This window comes from Amblyomma maculatum, chromosome 2 (genome assembly GCF_055883805.1).
Source record: "Amblyomma maculatum isolate TAMU_Amacu chromosome 2, ASM5588380v1, whole genome shotgun sequence".
NCBI classification, from domain to species: domain Eukaryota; kingdom Metazoa; phylum Arthropoda; class Arachnida; order Ixodida; family Ixodidae; genus Amblyomma; species Amblyomma maculatum.
Genome location: NC_139345.1, coordinates 74997549 through 75019046, shown reverse-complemented (window position 1 = coordinate 75019046; position 21498 = coordinate 74997549). Strand labels below are relative to the sequence as shown.

At 45.7% G+C, this 21498-nt stretch overlaps 1 protein-coding gene across 1 annotated transcript; it reads left to right on the top strand.

Annotated features, from left to right (window-relative positions):
* The first annotated feature begins 302 nt into the window (after window positions 1-302).
* LOC146199035 (calcium and integrin-binding family member 2-like) lies at window positions 303-16573 on the top strand. The gene is made up of 8 exons (XM_084592021.1): window positions 303-380; window positions 3908-4048; window positions 4128-4331; window positions 9135-9211; window positions 11927-12044; window positions 12841-12988; window positions 14073-14268; window positions 16552-16573. Exons 1-8 carry the CDS (start codon window positions 303-305, stop codon window positions 16571-16573), a joined length of 984 nt encoding a protein of 327 aa, XP_084448147.1.
* Window positions 16574-21498: the final 4925 nt, after the last annotated feature.

The window sequence follows — 21498 nt, the reverse complement described above, 5'->3', positions numbered from 1 at the left end:
CTGTTTTTGTCTTTTGTTTGACGTTGAAGATTCTCTACGCTGTCCGCCTCTTGAAGGCATTTCATCGCTATAACAGCTATGCAATAAGAGAGACAGCTTTAAAGTGCTTTTCGTTGTCTTTGTGCTTCCTAATGTAATTGATTAATGGGAGTACGAACACGCTGCAATTAAAAGTGCCTATAGCGATTCTCGTAAGTACGACTGCAGCAGATGTAAATAGATGAGAGCTTCAAAGGGCAGAATCTAAGCGCACCTTACTCTTGAGCATCCGCCATTTGCAAACAAAGTAAGAGAAAGCAAAGATGCAGCAGCGGCAGATGCTTAACTTCAATTTAACACATTATAGCCGCCACAAGAACCTTCGACAGATCCCGCAGAAGGTAAGTAAACAGAACGGAAACAGCACCTGTCACTCTGTACAAACAAAATCTCAGCGGTTCGCAAGCTGCAGGCTGCACGGACCAGCTAGCCTGTGCTGCAGAAAAAAAAAAATATTGTTATTATTCTGTTTTTCTTAATATTTTAGTATGTGTATGTGGGAGATTAGATGAAGGGCGAACGTGTGCACGGAAATTATTGGTGACTGGTTTGTTGTAACCATCATGATGAGACTGTTTCTTTATGTGTAACAGACTGCTAGGAAAAGTGGTGGGCGCGAAGAATGACTCGTGAAACGCTGTTGTGCAGGCATCTGGTGGAATTACTCTGTTAGGATGGCCTCAGTGTGGGTTTTGATGCAATTATTGAATAAGCTGACTGTGGCGGGGTAAGGTATATAGTAGAGGCAGACGCGTAAAATCCGACTGGGATTTTAGGGCGGAGATAATAGCTTAGTACGAGTAGCCCGAAAGAATGAACCAAGTGGCACGAATTTGATTAGATTCAAAAGCTATATATATATATATATATATATATATATATATATATATATATATATATATATATATATATATATATATATAGGGTAGAAATTTGAGCAAGTCAGCATTGACCCAAGATGCAAAAAAAGATAGATAGATGGATTTACTGAAAGGAAAAGGCAGAGAGGTTGGCCGGAATAATTCAAATCTGGCCTGCTACTCTGCACTGGGGAAGGGGAAGGAGAGAAGAAAGAAGGTCATGATGGGTGATGATGAGCGCGAATCCAAGACAACGGACAAATGTTAGAAACACACACCATTGGCACCATACACATTGGCGCGTGTGTTCAGTGCTTCTAGCCTTTGTCCGTTGTCTTGCTTTTGAGCTCTTTTAAATCATGAATCAACTGTACTTTTGAGGGTCGAATGGCCTATTTTGTACACTTTTTCGCCCTTCGAAGTGAATTAAATTGTAAGATAAATTAGTTAATTCATTAGTTATTGGGTTCAGGAATCGAATACCAATTCCAACGCTGCAAGCTATAAGCGATGCTGCAATATTTGCTGCAAGCTACCATTTAGTACATACGCTGCTTTATTTCGCCCAGTGGACAGGCCATGCCGATTCATGAGGCACAGTCCTGAGAAAAGCTGTTTTTGTTCTCATAGATATGTCTTGCAAGCTGAAGCATCAACGATGTTTAATAATAATTTGTTCACAGTAAGAGAAAGGCGTAGTATCTGTCACACTTGTTTCTGGGGGCAACTAAACAGCGCCGTGAGGGAAGTTAGGAAGGTGGGAGTGAAAGTGGAAAGAGAGAACGAGAAGCCGTAGTGGAGGACTACGGAGTAATTTCGACACCTTGGAGATCTTTAAAGTGCACTAACATCACACAGCATTCATCCCTGAACTTGATAAAGACCTGAAGATGCACCACAGGATCAAACACGCCTTTCTAATCCTCAACATAGCGCCACAACCAAGACCTAAACTCACCCTCCTACAATGAAACTGCAGGGGACTAAAGCGTAAGAGGTAAACATTACAACAATACATAGACTCTTATTCACATGCGCCGCAAATAATAGCCCTGCAAGAAGTGAATATGAAGGCTAAGATCAGAGGATACTCAACACATAAAACAAACCCCTCGACATACATTTTGATCCACAAATCATGCACGGCAACCACTGTAGACCTTGACCTACACAGCGACATTGAATATACCTTCATAAAGTTGCTACCACAACACCGAAACAGCAAGGGCACTTATATACTCAATATATATAGTCGCCCCAAACAGCGCCGCGTAGCCTTTGACGCTATCTTTCTCAAAGCACTAAGAGAAGCTCAAACAACTCCCCTAGCTATAGTCGGCGACTTTAACGCTTCTAACTCCTTATGGGGATATCCAAAGGAAGACATTAAAGGCAGGAAACTAGCTTCCGCCATCGCTGACATGGCACTTACCTTACTCACTGACCCGCAGCACGCAACTCGAATCGGTACCAGCGTAACGCGGGATACCTCCCTCGACCACACGCTTGTCCGCAACGTCCGCAACTCTGAGTGGCTTAATACTGGAGAAACCCTAGGCAGCGATCACTACGTGCTGCAGACAATCTTTGAAAGCAACAAGAGCAGCAAACCACGCGAGAAAGCCAGAGTGACAGACTAGGAGAAATTCAGGAAGGACACTAAACTAGTTACATCGGAACAATTAACTAGTTATGAAGAGTGGGCGGCATCCGTTTCCGACCTTAAAGAAAACCTCACAAAAACCCTTGCCACCACGGAGGACCACCCAGCAGTTGACAACCATCTCCTACGCCTTTGAGAAGCTAGACATAGTCTCATAAAACGGTGGAAGAAACAAAGGCGCAATCGAAAACTCGGAAGTCGAATAGCGAAGCTAGCTGCTCAAGCAGGCCAATACGCATGAGACCTCGCTCGCACCAATTGGATAAAAAGGTGCGAATCCCTCAAAGGTCGCTTAGACATCATGACTACGTGGAACCTTCCCCGATGCCTAATTGATCCACCGAAATCGAAGAGTGAACCACGTAGAAATTTGCATCAAGCCTTACACAACTTTCAAGACGCGGACGACGAACTCGTGGTTGAACTCACGCGTAGCTATTTCTGCACTTCGAGAGACGCAGAACTTTCAAATCCAGAATACCGGGGGGAACAGAACGAAGACCTAGATAAAGACTTCACTTGAGAAGAAATCATAGCAGCACTAGCAGATATGCGCTGAGGTACAGCCCCGGGACAAGATAAAATTACGGCCGGACTTTTAACCAACCTCGGCGCGGAGGCAATGCAGCAACTTACGGATTACGTTAACGAATGCTGGCGCATCGGCACCATTCCACAGGCATGGAAAACAGTCAATGTACACATTATCCCCAGCATTGAAAACCTACGCCCCATATCCCTCACGTCGTGCGCAGGCAAACGCATGGAAAAGGCAGTCTACGCGCGTCTCTCCAACTATCTAGAGAACAACGAGCTACTGCCACACACGATGCTTGGATTCAGAGCACATCTGTCCACCCATGATGTGCTTCGGCAACTCAAACGCGAAGTCATTGATCCAGCACGCAGAAACAGTGACCGAGCACTTCTATCCCTCGACCTCAAAGGAGCGTTTGACAACGTCAAACACTCCACAATCCTCCAGAACCTCCAGAGCACGAACTGTGGCCAACGAGTCTACTCATACATCTACGATTTCCTTAAAGACAGCACCGTCAACATCAATATTGACACAAAGCAACCGACGCAAGTGAAGATGGGCACGAGAGGCACTCCGCAAGGGGCAGTATTATCCCCACTTCTGTTCAACATTGCACTCCGAAATCTTCCACCCCTTCTAAATCAGATACAGGGCATACGACACGCCCTGTACGCTGACGATATAATCATCTGGACAACCACGGGTAGTATGGGAATGGTTGAAGAAAAATTACAAGCAGCGGCAACAACAGTTCAGAATTTTGCAAGAGCGTGTGGACAATGTGAACTCCTAGTCTTCCGCCAGCACAAAAATCAGGCCACGATCGGCATCAACATTGACAACTCACCCATCAAGGAAGTTCAGACCGTCACGATACTGAGTCTTTACATCAATAACAAGGGTAACAACCACCTCATCATCCAGAAACTCCCATCTCATGAGCGGGCAAGTCGCCAGGATGATCGCCAGAATAACGACGCGGAAATCGGGGATGCGAGAAGAAGATACTTTCCGACTGGTGCAGGCTTTCTTCGTGAGCCGCATTGTCTATGTAGCACCCTACCTCCGTCTCAAGAAGTTTGACATCAAGAACCTCGATGTCGTAATCAGAGCAGCCTACAAAAAGGCCCTGGGCCTTTCTCTTACGACATCGACGGACCGGCTTTTACGACTGGGTGTCCACAACACGATAGACGAGCTGATAGAAGCACACTTCACGGCGCAGGTGGTACGACTCTCCACGACTCTGACTGGCCGGCAAGTCTTGAATGTGTTGAACATCAATTGCCCCCGACAGTTAGACCCTAAAAGCGACATCCCAGCCTCATGGAGAGGACAATTCAAGGAACTACATTGCCGAGGAATATGCACCCCGATTTTAAACAGCCAAGACGACAAGCACGAGCGGAAGCTACAAAAAGGCACTACGGCGGGCGCGAGGGCGTGTTCTATGTCGATGCTGCGGGTCCTGAACTGGAAATGGCGGCCGTTGCGGTAGTGCACCAACATCAAACAGTGGATGGACACACACACTGGACAAGACACACTGGCTACGGAAGAAGTGGCGATTGCCCTAGCTTCAACACACACTACTTCAGAATACATTCTTACAGATTCGCAGAGAGCATATCGCAATTACCACAGGGGCAGGATTGGACCTCTAGCAGCTAAAATCCTGCAAGATAGTTACACCCGTGGCAACAAACCCATGCATAAACACTTAGTATTGGTACCAGGTCACCAGGGCATCCCAGGGAACGAGAGCGCACACGCCTCAGCCCGAGCATTTCTCCTCCGGAAACACAATACGGATCTCGTGGAACCTCCTGTCGTGGAACTCCATTGTTAACTTACACTGGAATACTTCAGCACATAACATTATCTCGCTGGGTCTACCCTCCACCGGTAAAGACACTAGACAAAGGGGAGGAGGTACACCTCCGCAAGCTACAGACCACCACTTTTAACAACCCACGAAGACTACACTCAATAGATCCTCACAACGCAAATTCTGCGGGGAGAAAGCGGACCTGTGCCATATGGTGTGGGCATGCCAGCGAATGCAGACTATCACTATTAATAACCAGCCAACGCAGGAGGAGTGGGAGGCAGCTCTGACCAGCTCGGACGCAAGGGGTCAAAAAGAACTCATCGAAAGAGCGCGGACAGCAGCCTACGCCAATGGGGTTCCGGACTGAGGACTCCAACCGCCTCTGAAACCTCCTAAATATTTTCATTAAAATATTTTTACCACGACCACCATCGAAACGCAGCCGGCGGCGGTCGGGATCGAACCTGGGTACTACGGCACAATAGTCGGGTATCTTAGCGCCGTAACGGAAGTTAGGAAGATGGGGGCGAAAGTGGAAAGAAAGAACGAGGAGCCGTAGTGGAGGGCTACGGAGTAATTTCGACCACCTGGGGATGCCTAAAGTGCCCTAACATCACACAGCATCCATCGAAACGCAGCCGCCGGCGGTCGGGATCGAACCCACTTAACCACTGCACCACCGCGGCGGGTCAGCAGCGCTGTTTTAAAAATGCCTTTGTACTGCGCGAGTTCGGGTTTAGAGACGACAAAAAAAAAAGTTCACTCGTTACTTGGCGCAAACATTGCAACCAGCTGTTCTATAAGACCTGAAACTTCTTAACTGTGTAGAAGAACTGTGTCGAATGAAGAGCGGAACCGATGAAGCAGTGCGAGGAGTTCAGAGCGTTGAGGGCCAGGAAGACTGGCATTGATGGAGCGGAGAAAAACGTTGGCAGAAGACTGGTCCAGCGCAAGAACAAGCGGTGTGAGTGCAGCCAAGTCGGCGGGCTGCGAAAAGGGTGTTTCGTCAGCGGTGAGAATAGAATCCATGAGCTGGATGGTGCCGAGGCATTCACCGCGACGCAGGGATACGGGAAGTGAGAACGGATTAGAAATCCAGAGCGCGGTGAGGCCAACTGATATAGAATGTACGGCATAAGGCAGGGGGAGACTTTTGTGGTTTAGAAAGGTAGTTGATGGGGTGAAAAGTACATCGACACTGCGGGAAAAAGCAGAAGCGGTGGGCACAAGAACGAAAGAGCACGCAGGAAGATCAGTATCTTCGGCAACGACGACTTTGGGATAAGGAACGTCCTGCGATGGTTCGTCTAGCGCAAAAATCTCCAGTTCGGCACGAGCACAGTTTATCACCGCATTATGACGCGATAGAAAATCCCAGCCCAAGATGAGATCATGCGAACAGGAAGTCAAAACGACGAACTCTATTGCGTACACAACTTCCTGAATGACGACTCGTGCTGTGCACATAGGCTGGGCATTTGCCGTGCATAGCGAGAATCCTGAAATTGGTGTCGTCACTTTGCGCAATGAAGGGCAAAGACTTGCAGCCATCGTAGAAACAGCAGCGCCGGTGTCGACCAGAGCCAGTACTATAACGCCGTCAACAAAAACTTCAAACAGATTTTCGGGAGATACGTGAGGCCTTTGACAGTTCGCTCGTTGCGCAGTTCTCGCCTCAGGAACTGCGGCATTCAGTTTTCCTCTTGCGCAAGATTGGGTCGCCGTCGCAGAGGGGATAGAGAACGGCGACGCGGCGAGGTTGAGCGGCGAGGAGAAAAGGTGGTATGGTCATCCGCGACGGAACTTGCACATGGATCGCCGGCGGCGTACTGACATCGGAGCGGTTGCCAGGAAGCTGACATTCGGCGCGGTAGAAAATCATCGGGAGTGCGATTTCGGCAGTAGCGGGAAATATGGCCAGAAAATCCGCAGGAATAACAGATGGGATGGTTATCACTGGTTCGCCATGGATTGCGGCGCAGCGAACGTGGTGGAACCAAAGGCTGTGGTGCCTGAAGAAATTCTTGCACAGGCCCTGGAGGTGTAGCGTACACCAGCGGGTAGCTAGATGGCCGTGGTCGTGCAGCGACGGCAGCGTACGTCAACGGTGCGACAGGAGTGGGGGCGCATGTCAATGGTGGAGCGACAGGGACGTCAGTGTATGCGAGGGGCTCCGCGGCCGGCGCGGTCTGAGGCATGGGCGCTGGCGGAGGGGCAGATGGAAGGGCCTCAGCCACGCGGTCGGCGATGACTTGTCAAAGGGGCGCCAAATTGCGGGACAGCTCGCAGTTTGTTGGCAGCAGAGATATTTGGCGAGCAACTTCCTCGCAGATGAAGTCCTTGAGCTGCTGCAGCAGCGAGGAGGTCTCAGATGTTGCGGAGAGGCCAGAAAGTGACTCTGCAGGCGCGGAAGGTTGTCGAGGGAGGATGCGTGCTTGCGCAACTCATCGTAACTCTGGCAGAGGTTTATAACTTGAGCAGCAGTAGTCAAATCTCGGGAGTTTAACATCTGAAAGGCGTCATGTTCGATGCCCTTCAGGATGTGCTTTATCTTCTGTGGCTCGGACATCTGAGTGTTTACGCGACTGCACAGGTGGAGTACATCTCCAATATAACTTGTAAATGTCTCCCCGAGCCGCTGTGTTCGATCCTGCAGACGTTGTTCGGCGCGGAGCTTTTGTACTGCTGGACGACCAAAGACGCTTGTAAGACTAGCCTTGAATGAGTCCCAAGTCGTGATATCGGCTTCGTGGTTACGATACCACAAGTTGGCAACGCCGGTCAAATAAAATATGACGATTGTTAACTTCGTGGCGTCGTCCCACTTATTGTACGGACTCACTCGCTCGTACGAAGCAAGCCAGTCTTCGCAGTCAGTGTCGTCAGTCCCGCTGAAGAACGCAGGGTCTCTCTGGCGTAAGGAGCCAGAGCAAGCAATCGGCGGGGTCATAGGGTTGGCTGGGGGGTGTTCGTCGTTAGCCATACGAGTTATCGGGAGCGTGCGGGTGCGAAGCTCCAGCGTGAGACAAGGATATCAGGCCGCACCTCCACCAAATGTAGAAGAAGGACGTTCAGGACGGCGTCGAGGTCGACGGGGAAGCAGGGCGATCAAGACCAACACGATCTGCGCGATGACAATTCCACACCTTCGTCTTTCTCATCAGCGTCCAGCGAAGCGGTCCATCTTCTTCTTCACAACTGAAACATTGTTCCTGAAGCCATCAATTGAATATAGCTAGCTCCTCATTGCCACTTGATTCACTTTGGTGAACAAAAAAAAAAATAATTCAGGCTAGGCTAGACTCGACTCTTAACAGACCTAAGTTGATTTCATTGGGTGAGGACACTCCGCATTTTTAAAAGTTTGGATACATTTAGGCGGGACACCCGGTTTATGAGTCGACAGACGGCATTATAAGCGCTCTTGAATTTGGATTGAAACAAACAGTATAGTTATTTTAATTATTGTTAAATTTATAATTATTTAGTTAATTGAATAATAAATAGTTATGTTTTACAAGGATGGAAAGGGGCAGTATCTCACACTGTTTCTGTAGAGACCTAAACCTCGCCGTAAGGGGAGGAAGGTGGGAGTGAAGGCGAAAAGAGGGTAAGGGGTGCCGGTAGTGGAGGGCTCCGGAGTAATTTTGACCGTCTGGGAATCTTAACGTGCACTGACATCGCACAGAACGCTGATTTCGCTTCCATCGAAACTATAGTGAACTAGAATACTATTCTAGTTCACTATAATAGAAACGCTGCCAGCGGCAGTCGGGATCGAATCTGGGTAGCACACTAGTATGGCAGCTTAACCACTGCGCCACCGCGGCGGGAAAAACTGTGTGTAATTTTACTTTTTATCAACAAATTAAGCTCTTTTATGCAACTAGCATGATATTAGTGCTCACTTCAGTAGTTCTTGCTGTCCAGAGAATTCGTTGACCGATACGTCATTATGCATCATCGGCACAAACGCTTGTCCTGCCGTCTCAGCGCCCTTTGACCCAGTTTCATTTGAGCTGCCGCTCTCTATGCTTCTCTAGTTTAAATTACACAGAACAACGTGCAGATCAGAAATATGATAGAGTCACGAGATTTTCACGCATCGTGAAGCATTTTTTTTTTTGCTACAAAATGTTCATCCAAAGTTGCCTTTTTTTTTGCTAAGAATTACCCACATTTTTTAGTATATAACACCAGCTGCCTCACCTTCCTCCTTTTACATCTGCTGCCATAACCAAGGACTGCACCTTCTTTACAAGAAAAGAAATACTCAGGTAAGAGACCATCGTATTCCGAGTGCTTTATCTCTTAAAGCGATGATGGTCACTCAGTACAGAATACAGACGTTGTATAGCGAACATGTACTTTGGGCACACACAGTCAACAGAAGTGACATGCATTTATCGCTGCCTTGAAACGCGCCCGCAGCGATGGCTTGCATTGACGTAACAGCAGTTGCCATGTTTGCAGACAAGGACCACGGTGAAATTCCACGCTCCTAGTTAAGACGCTTACCTCAATCTTCTCTTGCGTGCACGTGGAACCCTCTAGCGGTGACGCCCTCTGCTGACATTTCTCTCGTCCTCATCAGTGCCACGTTTGTGGCTAGACAAGCAGAAATATGGACTCGTTCTCAGGAAGTCGGAATAAAGTTTCAGGCTTACGACAAATCAAGCAGTTTACAGCCTGAAACAAGAGAGCACATCTTTCTGGAATGTTGGGATGCAGTATTTTCATGGGATATACTGCAGAGAACTCTTAAATAACACCTCCCTTTAACGCTTTTCAGTATCCGTTTTTTACCGGCACATGATCCATGTGCTATGCCGCATGACTTCATCATGCTGGTCTACATGCACACTGTGTGGAAGACGGGGTGGCAGTTCGTAATGAAGATGTGAATCTCAGGCCTGCTAGGCAGTATTTCAATAAGCATGCTATTTACTTTCGTGATGCGTTGAAATGACCGAGTGTGCCCCCAGACTGGTTACCAACGCTTGACCAGCTGGCTTCCCTCAAACAATTTTAATCATAATACTTAAGTTTTTGCGCAACATTGTTTTTGTTACAGTATGTCTGTTAAGTTATAAAGCATAAATGCGTCTTGTTTTCTGTTTTCTTGTTCTGTACTGATGTGACAGGTAATAAAGAAAAAATAAGTCGAAGTAAAGTAGCGCGCTCGCCTGGGGCACGGAAGGATGTCGGTTCGAGCCCTGGCGTGGACGCGATTTTTTTTTTTTTCTAATTTTCTTAGTCGCTTGTTCTCCATCCCTCGCGGCGCGACCTTGAAATAGCGATTTAAGGCTTACGCCTTAAAACTTGAGACCAATCATTACGATGCTCTATAAAGGGAAATTTGAGCGCAGCTGTTAAAGGCCCACTGTCCACCCTCCGGTCGAAAATATTTTCTTCCCCGGTGACTGTGAGACTTCGCCCCTAGAACGCAAGGCCGAAAAATGTTTTTGAAAAGAGTAACTAATAACGCAGTTACAGCCACCGCAATCACCCGATTCTATCATGCCTCTCTCCTTCCGTTCCCTCGCAAAGGCTTTTCACTCTCCTGCCCGAGGTCGTCTAGCCTCCGCAATACAAATTCCCCTTCCTCCTCCGCGTTTGGCGGGAGGTGGGGCGTGGCTCTCCGCGAGCGCGAAAAAAAAAAAACGGTCGGGGGAGCGCGCGCCACTGGATCGTCTGGTCGTGGCGAGGGAAAAGCGCGCTGCGAGCGGTACACACCCATCCTTCTCCCGTCAGTCAGCGAGACGGACCAATGGACATCGTTCCCGGTACGTACGTCATTACTGGGGCCCGTCGGGCCAGCGCAGGAAACGGGGAAGCTGGCTTCCCAAAGGAGAGCATGAGAAAGCTTTGAATTGTATTTTCGATGCTTTGCGGCGCGCGTGTCACTGTAGCATTTTGCACAGACTATCTCCGGTACCTGATCTAAACACTGGGCTCCTTTGCTTATAAGGGCCTTCCCTGGACAGTGGCCCTTTAACGTCGAAGAAAATCTGGCGGTTTCGTCGTCAGCGGTGTGAACGAGAAGAATGTATCCGTTCTGTCAACGGTACAGCCACAGGCCCGTGTTTCGAGTTAGCGTCGTTATCGAAAGTGTCGCTGCCTACCCGACGTCGAGTCATCTGAATGAATGAGCACACCAGAACCAGATGCCACTACCATTTCCGGTTCTGGCGCTTCCTCCAATCAGATGAATCGAAGTCGGGGAGACAACGCCAGTTTCAATAACGACACCAACTCAAAATACAGGCCTTAGCCTGTTTGTGTAGGACGCGATGCCGTTAAAGGGTCCTTCAGTATCGCCACGCTTTCATTCACCTAAACGTCCGGGGCGCCAAAGTTCCGTATGAACATGAAATGCTACCCGAAGTCGAGCAGAATCTTGTGTCTCAGGTTGATCATTTTCATTTTCAATCGAATTGCCACCTGAGACAAGCTATCCCGGACACGTGCACCAAATCTTCACCTTTAGGTATAGGACTCGATAGCATTGAGGCGTCCCTCAGGATACCGACGCTGCCACTCATCAAACTGACAAAGGTGCCTGCGTTCCGGGTGACCATGACACGTTGAAAGAGGCAGACCATAATATTGCGCCCCAGGTTGACTACTCCCAACTGTTGATCCTATGTCAGCCTACTGGTTACTCCAAAGCCGACAGTGGCGCCACTCAAGCCAGGAAAGGGTGCCTATAAAGAGCTGCGCCCTAAAAATATCGGGAAGGCTCTCTGCTCTCGCCGTGACGAGATCAAGCAAACAAAACAGAAAAAAAATAAGCTGTTCCACCAACATAGGTGTGCGACCTACTCCGGGCTGTGTGCGTCGGACTGATACATTTGCAACACGTGGTAGTTGATCAGGCATAGACAGCCACTTTACTACTTGCAAAGAAGGCAGGTCAAGCGTGAATACCGCATGCTTCACGAATTACGTATAATCCAGAAGTGTCGGCACAGACTGCCAAATGATCGCAGGGTGCAGAAGAGGTTCCGCGAGCTGGACAGTCAGCGGGTGCCCATCGTCATGACTGGGAACGAGGCGCACACCATCGCCGTGCCTATGGAGAAGATCGAAAAGATGCCCGAACTCAAGGTACTTTGCGCCCCATTCCGGAGCACCTCGTTTTGTGCGAATCGCAAGCCCGGTTAAAAATGGGCAAAAGTAACATTTGGGTTCCGTTCAAGATTCAGGTGGCAAAGGTTTTAGCGCTAACGTGGACCAAGTCCAGCAATGCTGGACATCACTTTATGTTGTGAGGTAACTGTGGCATATTGTAGGATAATGCTATAATCACACTGATGAAAAGGTTTAGCTATTCCCATGCGTAGGAAAATCTTGCACTGACTATAGTTAAAACTGCAGCAGAAAACCAATGCTGTGCGTTTTTGACAATAAAAAGCGGTAAACTACGGATATGCGGATATACATTTATTTTTATTTATTTATTTTTTTTTGGGGGGGGGAATCTCACGATTTGCAAAAAAAAAAAAAAGAAAGGAAAATTACAGACATGAACAATTTTTTGCTGAAGAATGCGCTTGCCCAGAATTTATAGTTGTGACACAATCTTGTAAACTATACTGACACAAAAACCTTGCCTTGAATACAGCAGCAACTGATTTCTCTTGTGATTTGCGGCGCACACCTCCCGACCTTTCCAAGTAATAGCTACGGTCTTTGCAAGATCCAGAAAAAAAAAAAAAAAACTAAAATCCACTACTCAGAGACCGCGATAAAAAACAAAAAAATGTGACGAGCGAGAAAAAGAAGAAAAACGGAAGTGCGGTAATGATAAAGGCAGTACCGTAGTTAAGCCCGCGATGTGGAAAGTGGCTAGAGACAGACCAGTCTCGTAGATCACGACGCTTATTGGCGGCGCGCATTGCAGGAGAATCCCTTCAAAGAGCGAATCTGCAAGGTTTTCTCACATGATGGAAGCGGAAACATGACGTTTGACGACTTCCTGGACATGCTGTCAGTGTTCAGTGAGCCCTCGCCCCGCGATGTCAAGGTCTTCTACGCATTCCGCATCTATGGTGAGTACGCATTTATAGGCAATGCACGACTCAATAAGGGCCATAACCCTAAAACTCGTTCAACTATATATATATATACTAAGTACGCGAAGACGAAGAAAGTATCAGTACGCTTGTGGTTCACAGCGTCAAACTAAGAGAGTAATTTCAAAGGCTTTTTAATTGAAGTAAACGTCCGAAAGTTTCACGAAGCATGGAACCTCTCTACACGCCTCCGGAATACGCCTCTAGAGGCCTCCGGAATAGAGCCAGCGTACTCGATAATTCAGCAGTCAAGCATCACAAAACCACTGAGCCACCACAGCAAGGCATTATACTTCTGCACTATCTTCATAGGATGGTTTACCTCGCCGGCTCCTGTCTGAATAGATAAAAACAAAGGAATGGCACTTGCTCGCCAAACACGAAACATTTGTCTACTGCACTTATCGGAGCAAATAAAACCTGAGACTGTTGCGAAGAAGAATGACAAATGAGGTCCTAATAATAATTCTGGAAGATCGTACGAAGAAAAAAAACTATAAGCAACAAAAATTTGTCTCAATAACGTTCGATTACGAAAGAAGACCAAATATAGCAATAATAAAACAGCATGCAGCAGCAATAAAAATTAGTAAACACGGTATTTCGCCGAACTACAATTCTGCAATTTAATTTGATTCTGCGTCGTGTCTTTGTTTAATTAGTAAAAGTTTTACAGAACAAGGGCAACCGATGTAAAAAATCTGTGCAAAATTTTGCCTTCTTTAGATGTTCAGTACTGGTGTTTAATAAAAGTAGACGAAATTCATTTCCTTAACAAAAATAAATGAAGTCCTAAAAATAAATTCTATTGCCAAATTTCACTCCGCTGACTTTTTCTTTTATGAAATAAATATCAAAAACTCTGAAGCAGTTGCATCTGCCTGTTAACAGCGAATAAATTTTGCCGCCCCCCCCATTTTTCTCTCCTCTTTCAAACCGTCACAAAGTAGGCATTACATTTTTTTTTCTTAATCTTACTAGCAGTAATTTCTGGTCGGCGAAAAATTGCTCGTAAAGTGTAGACAATACTGAGCTGTTTTAGCGTGTGCATGATGCGCAGATTACGACGAGGACCAGATGCTGGGGCCTGGAGACATCGAGAAGGCGACCATAGCCCTCACTCGGTCCGAACTGACACCCGACGAAGTGCAGATCGTGGTCGACAAGGTGCTCGAGGAGGCTGACATGGACGACGACGGGAAGCTCTCCTTCACTGAGTTTGAGCATGTCATCACCCGCGCTCCCGACTTCATCAGGTGGCTCACATATTTTTCTCCTAGTATTCCCTGCCATATTCATGGCGGTCGATTTCATTCTAGTGGCATAAAATTAGCTGAGGCACTAGGAAGAACAATTAGTTGAGTTCGTTATAGTTTTGCTTTCTTGAATAATACTGACAATGGAGTTAAAAAAAAAAAGCCAAAACAAATAAAAGGAATTGACATGGTAGTGGGCACTGCGCTACAAGTCTCGATAACAGAGCCGTATATATACATCCGAAACGGATCACTATCTTGTTCACTGCCTACAGCGCTAGTATATTAGAATGCATGGCGGATCGCATACAGCAGGACAACTTGAACTCGTGGTTATGCGCCTCGGTTAGCGCCAATAGTGGGTACCTCGTGTAGAAAGCGCCTCCGTAAAATGCGGCAGGACTCGGATACTGCGACAAAGAGCAACTTGCGATAGCTGAAGAATCATGAGCTTCAGTGTTCCAACTAAGTATGGTTCAGTGTGTACAGCCCAACGGATCTTTATTAATGCCGCGCGAGCGTCAACTGCGCGGCGCTGCTGCAATGCAAGACAAATGTGAGGAGAAAGCATTGCGAAACTAAGGCCATATCTATAATACATGCTGCTCCCGATAACGTCATATGGTAGGTTGTGCTGATTAATGCTAAGCAACCCCTGCCAGTAATGCCTTTTATGCATTAGAGCCCCAAGAAGCTGCATACTATTAATTGCTTTACCGGCTGGAATTTAAGTGCGGATAATATCGAAAAGAGCACACATTTGTCACAGTCTAGCATGAGAAAGAAATCGCATGCAATAATTATTTACGATAAACTGATCGTAAATGTTTCTGAATATCGACGAATTATAAAGGAGTGATTATTCAAAGAAAAATTTGTCCTGAAGCGATCGGTTCGAAGCTCGGACCTCCGCCAGTCGAATGGCAGTCACTTTAGTAACTGAGCTAACATGAAAAGGCTAGCTCATCAGATGGCAAAAGCTAATCGACCAAAAAGTTGAAGTGAGAACTTCATTATTCCAAACTCAGTGAGCTCTACCAAGGTGAAATAGATTTGTAATACGGATGTGATTATTTAAGGAGTAATACCTGTGAACGCAACCGGAGCCTACTATCTTGCTTGCAACGTTACGCGCTTGCAAGCATGTGGAGCACAAAGGCAGAGCTATCAGAAATTGGGCGATAACACATGCATCACTAGAACTGCTTCGCACGGAGCCTAAGAACCAGGCATATGAAGCTCTCGCCAAAGGCTTGGCTCACGCGATTGCAGTTTGCCTTTTCAGACTTCTCTGCTTCTTTTCGACGCCGCAGCAAAGATAAAAACGGGAAAGTTGCGCACGCGTGAGCTTAGTTGCTTTGCCACAGTGTATGCTTTTGTGTGGAGAAGCACGCTTTACAGAGAAAAGTTAATACGGGATGAAGTGCCAACGCTCGGCCAATTATGGGACGTGCACTGGAAGTTAACTACACCCCTTAAAAGAAGGTTTGTGAAAAACAAACGACAAAAACGTTTTTTCATGATATTAAATAAAAAAATAACCTTACTGCTATGGGCGTCATTTTAACCGGAAAGCTGTACACGCGTGAACTTGGTTGCTTTGCCACAATGTAAGCATTTGTGTGGAAAAGCACGCTTTACAGGGAAAAGTTAATACGGGATGAAGTGCCAACTCTAGGCCAATTATGGGACGTGCACTGGAAGTTACACTCCTAAGGAGACGTTGTGAAATAAAAACGGCAAAAGCGTATTTTGAATGATATTAAATAAACAAACAATCTTACTGCTATGGACGTCATTTTAAAATTTCTATCACAATAAGAAATATGCACAAAGATATATTCGGGAACGAAACCGGATAGGTGGCGGATTTTAGACACCCGATTTCCCACAAAATAATGTGCCAATTAGAGCATCTTGCGTGCCCCTTGGGAACTGAAAGAATTGTACCTGTGACAAAACGAAGAACCCACGGTCACGCAGCACCCGTTCTTGTGACCACTTTGCAGCTCTTGCTTGCCGAATATTGACTAAGTAACGGTGCCGACAAAACGAGCTCATCAGTACATAAGAAAATTCATTCGGACGTAGTTAAGATACTGCGGTTTTGTTACCATTTTGATATGCAGGAAACGCACACATTACACAAGCCTACATAGTGTGCATATCCATGTTACGCACGTACATTATCAAGCTTTCGAGTTCAGACTTCCAGTCAGCAAGGTGCTTTCTGCCTTCAGCTCCTGCAAAATACTACAATTGCTTTGTTTTTGCTCCTTTCAGCGCCTTCCACATCAGAATATGAACGCCGTCAAGCGATGCATCCTAAGGAGCAGCACATCGTTGTAGTTGCCATCCTACAGTTAAATAGTTGGTTGGTTTGTGGGGTTTAACGTCCCAAAGCAACTCAGGCTATGAGAGACGCCGTAGTGGAGGACTCCGGAAATTTCGACCACCTGGGGTTCTTTAACGTGCACTGACATCGCACAGCACACGGGCGCCTTGCGTTAAATTGGTTCACAGGAAGGGAAAGGCGCAGTAACTGTCACACTTGCTCTGTGGACACCCGAACCGCGCCGTAAGGGAAGGGAGGAAGGCGGGAATGAAAGTGGAAAGAGAGAAAGAGGAGCCGTAGTGGAGGGCTACGGAGTAATTTCGACCACCTGGGGATCTTTAACGTGCGCTGACATCGCACAGCACACGACGCCACTTCGTTTCGCCTCCATCGAAACGCAGCCGCCGCGGTCGGGTTCGAACCCGGGAACTCCGGCACAGTAGTCGGGCGTCTTACCACTGCACCACCCCGCCAATAAAAATTAGAGGAAGCAGAGACATTGCCTATCTCGCACTTCTGTCAGACTTACTAGAAAGCTCTGAAACAGATACCTTGAGTATGGCTTCCTGTGGTGATGAAACAGCGCGAGGGATGGGACACAGTGACACGAGGAAGCACAAACACCAGGCACTGAGTAGTTGATAGCGCCTTGTGTTTGTGCTCCATCGTGTCACTGTGTCTTGTCCCTTACGCTGCTCCCTCACCATGCAAAACCAACTAGCCCGCCAACTCACTCTTATAAGTGGCTTCCTATGTTTGCATAATAATGTCACATACTTCTAATGGCGCCGGCAACATATCTGCTAAGTACAGTCGTCGATCGTGGGTCGCATAGCAACGGTCATATCTCAGTTTCAGCACGTTTCCTGCAATTTCATTACAAAAAACTCCGCGAAAGGCTTTTGTTTATTGACTCTTCTTTTCCACCCCATAACATGCAGCGAACGGCGGCAGTATTCTCCCGTCGCCACAACAATATGCCGCACCGCAAAGAAGCCCGGAGGAGTGCCTACATTATGTACAGCCCAGATACCACTCTTCTTCAAAGCCACAAAGTCACAAGTGAACCTAACATAAATGCTATGTCATCCCAAAGATTAAAACCAGTTTCCCAAGCATCCACTTTATTGAAATTCGAATTTGGTGTCATTTTATTTTCACGGATTAGTCATTCAGAAATGAAGATAAAAATTACATGCGCGAGTCGCTGATTAGAGCAAATAATAAACTGACGTAACGTGACGACCTTCACGCACAGTGAAAAACAGGTTTGTGCCTTGAGATCGTCAGGCAGTCCCTTTAAAGGTAAGTAGAAACTAAAACACAGACTGAAGCTAGAAGAACAATGAAGTTCACTCAGAAAGCAAGAAACGCCCCTTTTCACCAACAATGAACTATGAGAAAGTGTCAGCTACAGAGGCACCTCTAAACCTGCCAGCAACTTTCCTGTAGAGCGTCATGAACCAAGCTTCCCCAGGACAGTAGCCAGTATGCACATATTCAGTTTCTTTGGTTAACCTATCAAAACAGCAAGCCTTTAGTGGACTCTAGTGAGCAACAAAAATGGTCAAAGAGGAGGCAATTAAATGACATCGAATAGATATAAAACTAAATGCAGCCACACAGTGGAGCAAGTACATGGCAAAAAGATACACTATGAAAATATTTAACGCTTTCCCAACTGAAGAAACAAGATAAAGATGAGGCAGAACTCACATTCTAGTTACAATAGAGAACTTTTGAGTGCACAGACACCTACATCACGCATCTTTTATGGCCTTTATGGCTCGACATATGTTATTGATGGTAAAATGAGAGCAAGACAATGAAAAGCATTTTAATTATTTTGGCACCCAGTGAGTTGAATGCCATTTATTCATACCATTGTTACACATATGATATTTGTACATGTTTACACCATTCACAGAGCACGAATGGCAGCAGCATTGACCGAAGAAAGTATTCTTCCAAAAGATAGGCATACACACGTGTCAAAATGACCCTACTTCTTTCAGACCCAGCACCACATGTGGATGTACAACTTAAGCACAATGTCCGCGTGCTGTGCAAATAACAGATTGAGAAAGCGCGTCTCTAACAAACATCACATTTCGACTAGCACCAAGACCTACTGGGAGACGTTTGTTTGTATCACAGTAAATATACTAGTCCAAGTAGGTATGGAATCTGACACTTTCATCGTTTCCTGGCATATTGACTGGACCATATATGTATGAAGGCTTACATTGTCCCTTGTACATCCACATGTCCTTAATATCTGTACACTACTTTTTCTGTTCAGAGAGTTGCAGACTGCTTTTTGAAATACAGTGCTAACAGATAACAGAATATAATAGCAAAAATATTACAACGCTGCACACAAGGCTGTACGGCTGTTGAAAGAACTGATATTCCGTACAGTTATATGATACATACAGAGAGGAATTTCCTAAAAAGTCCGTGAACTTACCGTTCCTTCAATAAGAGTACAATTGAGCACAATGCTCTCTATTCACCGCCATACTTTTGACCGTATCTCGGTCTGCAATGCGCAAACAGGAATGAATATTCCACGAAATACTGGTCACAAGAAGCTATGTTGCAGAGTTATGCCACTTCCAATCAAGCACTTCACAAAGGGCAAATACATTTGGCAGCAGGTTGGTCAGTACAGTGGTGAGGAGTCTTAGCTCAAATACAGAATAGTGTCAAGTGCAAGATACAATTTAGGCCCAATACTACTTTGTGCATAAACAAAGAGTCACACTTCGTCACAGTCAACAAGAATTAACAAGCCAAAGTGCAAGTGATCTGAACACTAATAAACTGTACATACCAAGCATGCTCACATAACAGTCTGCAAATATGCATGACAATGATTACCACACCAAACACCAATAGCGCCCATCAAGTACTTATCTGAATGTGAAGACATCAGCACAACAACCATGATTAATGTAATTACTGCCTCCCAGTGAGACAAACACCTTCTGATGTCACCTAAAACCTTTAGAATGACATCTTTGTAACTCACATGAAGCACATGCTTTTGCTGGTGGGCACAGCCATTTTCATCCATCACATCTTGAAAACCTTTGAGCATGCAAAATATGCAAGAAATATGTGCACAAAGTTTTGCCTAATCAATGAAATATTGTTTGTAAAGTGGGCATAAAAAATATTTTCCTACCTTAAAAATGTTGAGAGGATAGAGCAAGTGAACCACAGAAAAGGAAAAAAAGGCTGTGGGAAGAAGCACAACAGTTTGTTAATCCCCACTGTAGAGTGATTCACAAGGTTTCCTTGTTATGAGCCAAATTTCACACTGACGAGGCAGGATGATGCATCAGATCATGTGTGCGAGTAACGGTGCATCGCCTTGTATTGTCAATATAAAATTAGGCGTCTGACGATGGAATCTTGTACACCACACTACAGCGGGAAATAATATGATCTCATATGGTAGCACTCAAATGACAAAAGGGCCAAGACTCAGCGAAACTACTTAACTGTTTGTTAATTGTGCCGAGTGCTAAGGCCATAAAGTATTTCTGGAAAACACACCATAATTGCAAAATTAAAGTTGAGCTTGCTAAGCTCGTTTCAGAGGCCTGCAATATTCATGAAAACAGTGACAAATGGTCAGTCATCAATCTATAGCTCTACTCCACCAATCGCTCTCCTTAATCAGTGACAAGTGACTTACACTGTATCACACACTTCATTTTTGCTTGCTTTGCTCGCTCTATATATGCAGCAAGCTTGTAGCAAAACATTATTTGGCTGTTAGTCAACACAGTTATGTTTTCTCATGTCTTGTTCTGTTTCCTTAATGCTGCCCCCTGCTTTTACGCTGAAGACAAAAATGACCACCCTGTGTCAGTCCTCTTCCTCAGCGAAGTATAAGACATGTTTATGGAATTGTAACTTTTCTTTTTAACTTTTACCTATAATTCCAATGACAAGCAATTGCCTCCTAGAGCTTCCACATACAATGCGCTTTAAGAATAATAGAAAACGGAATTACTACGCTTATCAAAGATGTCTGTGACCAATTTGCCCACACAGTGGCTATGTCCAATGCCAGGAATGCTGGCCAAAAAATACAGTATTGCGCGTAGAAAATGCGCTCCTGGACACCATTCACACAGAAGAGAACAAGGGGGCAGAGTGAAACGAAATCAACTGCAAGTTCTGTGGTCTGCTTTCTTGTTTTTTTCATCTTTATTTCCAGGATTAATGTAAAAACTAATTTGCAAGCTTTTAGATGGGCTAATCAAAAACTGAACAAAATGCAAATATCCGAGGCCAGTAGAATGACCAAGAAGAACACAACAAAGAATGCAGCTGAATAGTAGTAGAGAATAAAGCCATCAGAAATGTGATGCCTGCAGCTTGGATACAGGCTATGTGCTTCCCTACAATTCAAAGTGACACATGCAAATAATCAGGCATGTAAAGAAAGCTGCATGCAGTTTACGTTGCTATAAACATCTACATACATTGCAATTGTAGTGAATGAACAAGACAAACAGGGCGAACAAAATAAACAGGGAATGAATAACATAATACAGTTACTGTTGACATTGAATGGGAAATCAGTGCTGCGCCAAGAAAAGCACATATTCAAGGAAATATATAAACCATACACAGACAATCTGCACTATCAAAGTGTCACACACATGCTATGCCATTATGAAAGTGAAAGAACACTCTAATAGAAAGGCAATAGTTAGCAGACATATTGAATCACTGTAAACACAATTCACAAATGAGTGTATGATCTGCGACTAAGTATATAATCACACTGTCATCAAAATGACTCAGAATTTTTTGTTAACAGTAACAGCTAAGGCTTTTACAGGATCAGGAATAAATGCTGGTGTTAGGCACTG

What these genes read in the sequence shown, in the direction of transcription:
- LOC146199035 (XM_084592021.1), top strand. Translation starts at nt 303, where the DNA reads ATGCAGCAGCGGCAGATGCTTAACTTCAATTTAACACATTATAGCCGC. An exon ending in AACTCCCATCTCATGAGCGG is followed by an intron (nt 4,049 to 4,127) that starts GCAAGTCGCCAG and finishes CGACTGGTGCAG; the next exon opens with GCTTTCTTCGTGAGCCGCAT. An exon ending in CTACGCATTCCGCATCTATG is followed by an intron (nt 12,989 to 14,072) that starts GTGAGTACGCAT and finishes CATGATGCGCAG; the next exon opens with ATTACGACGAGGACCAGATG.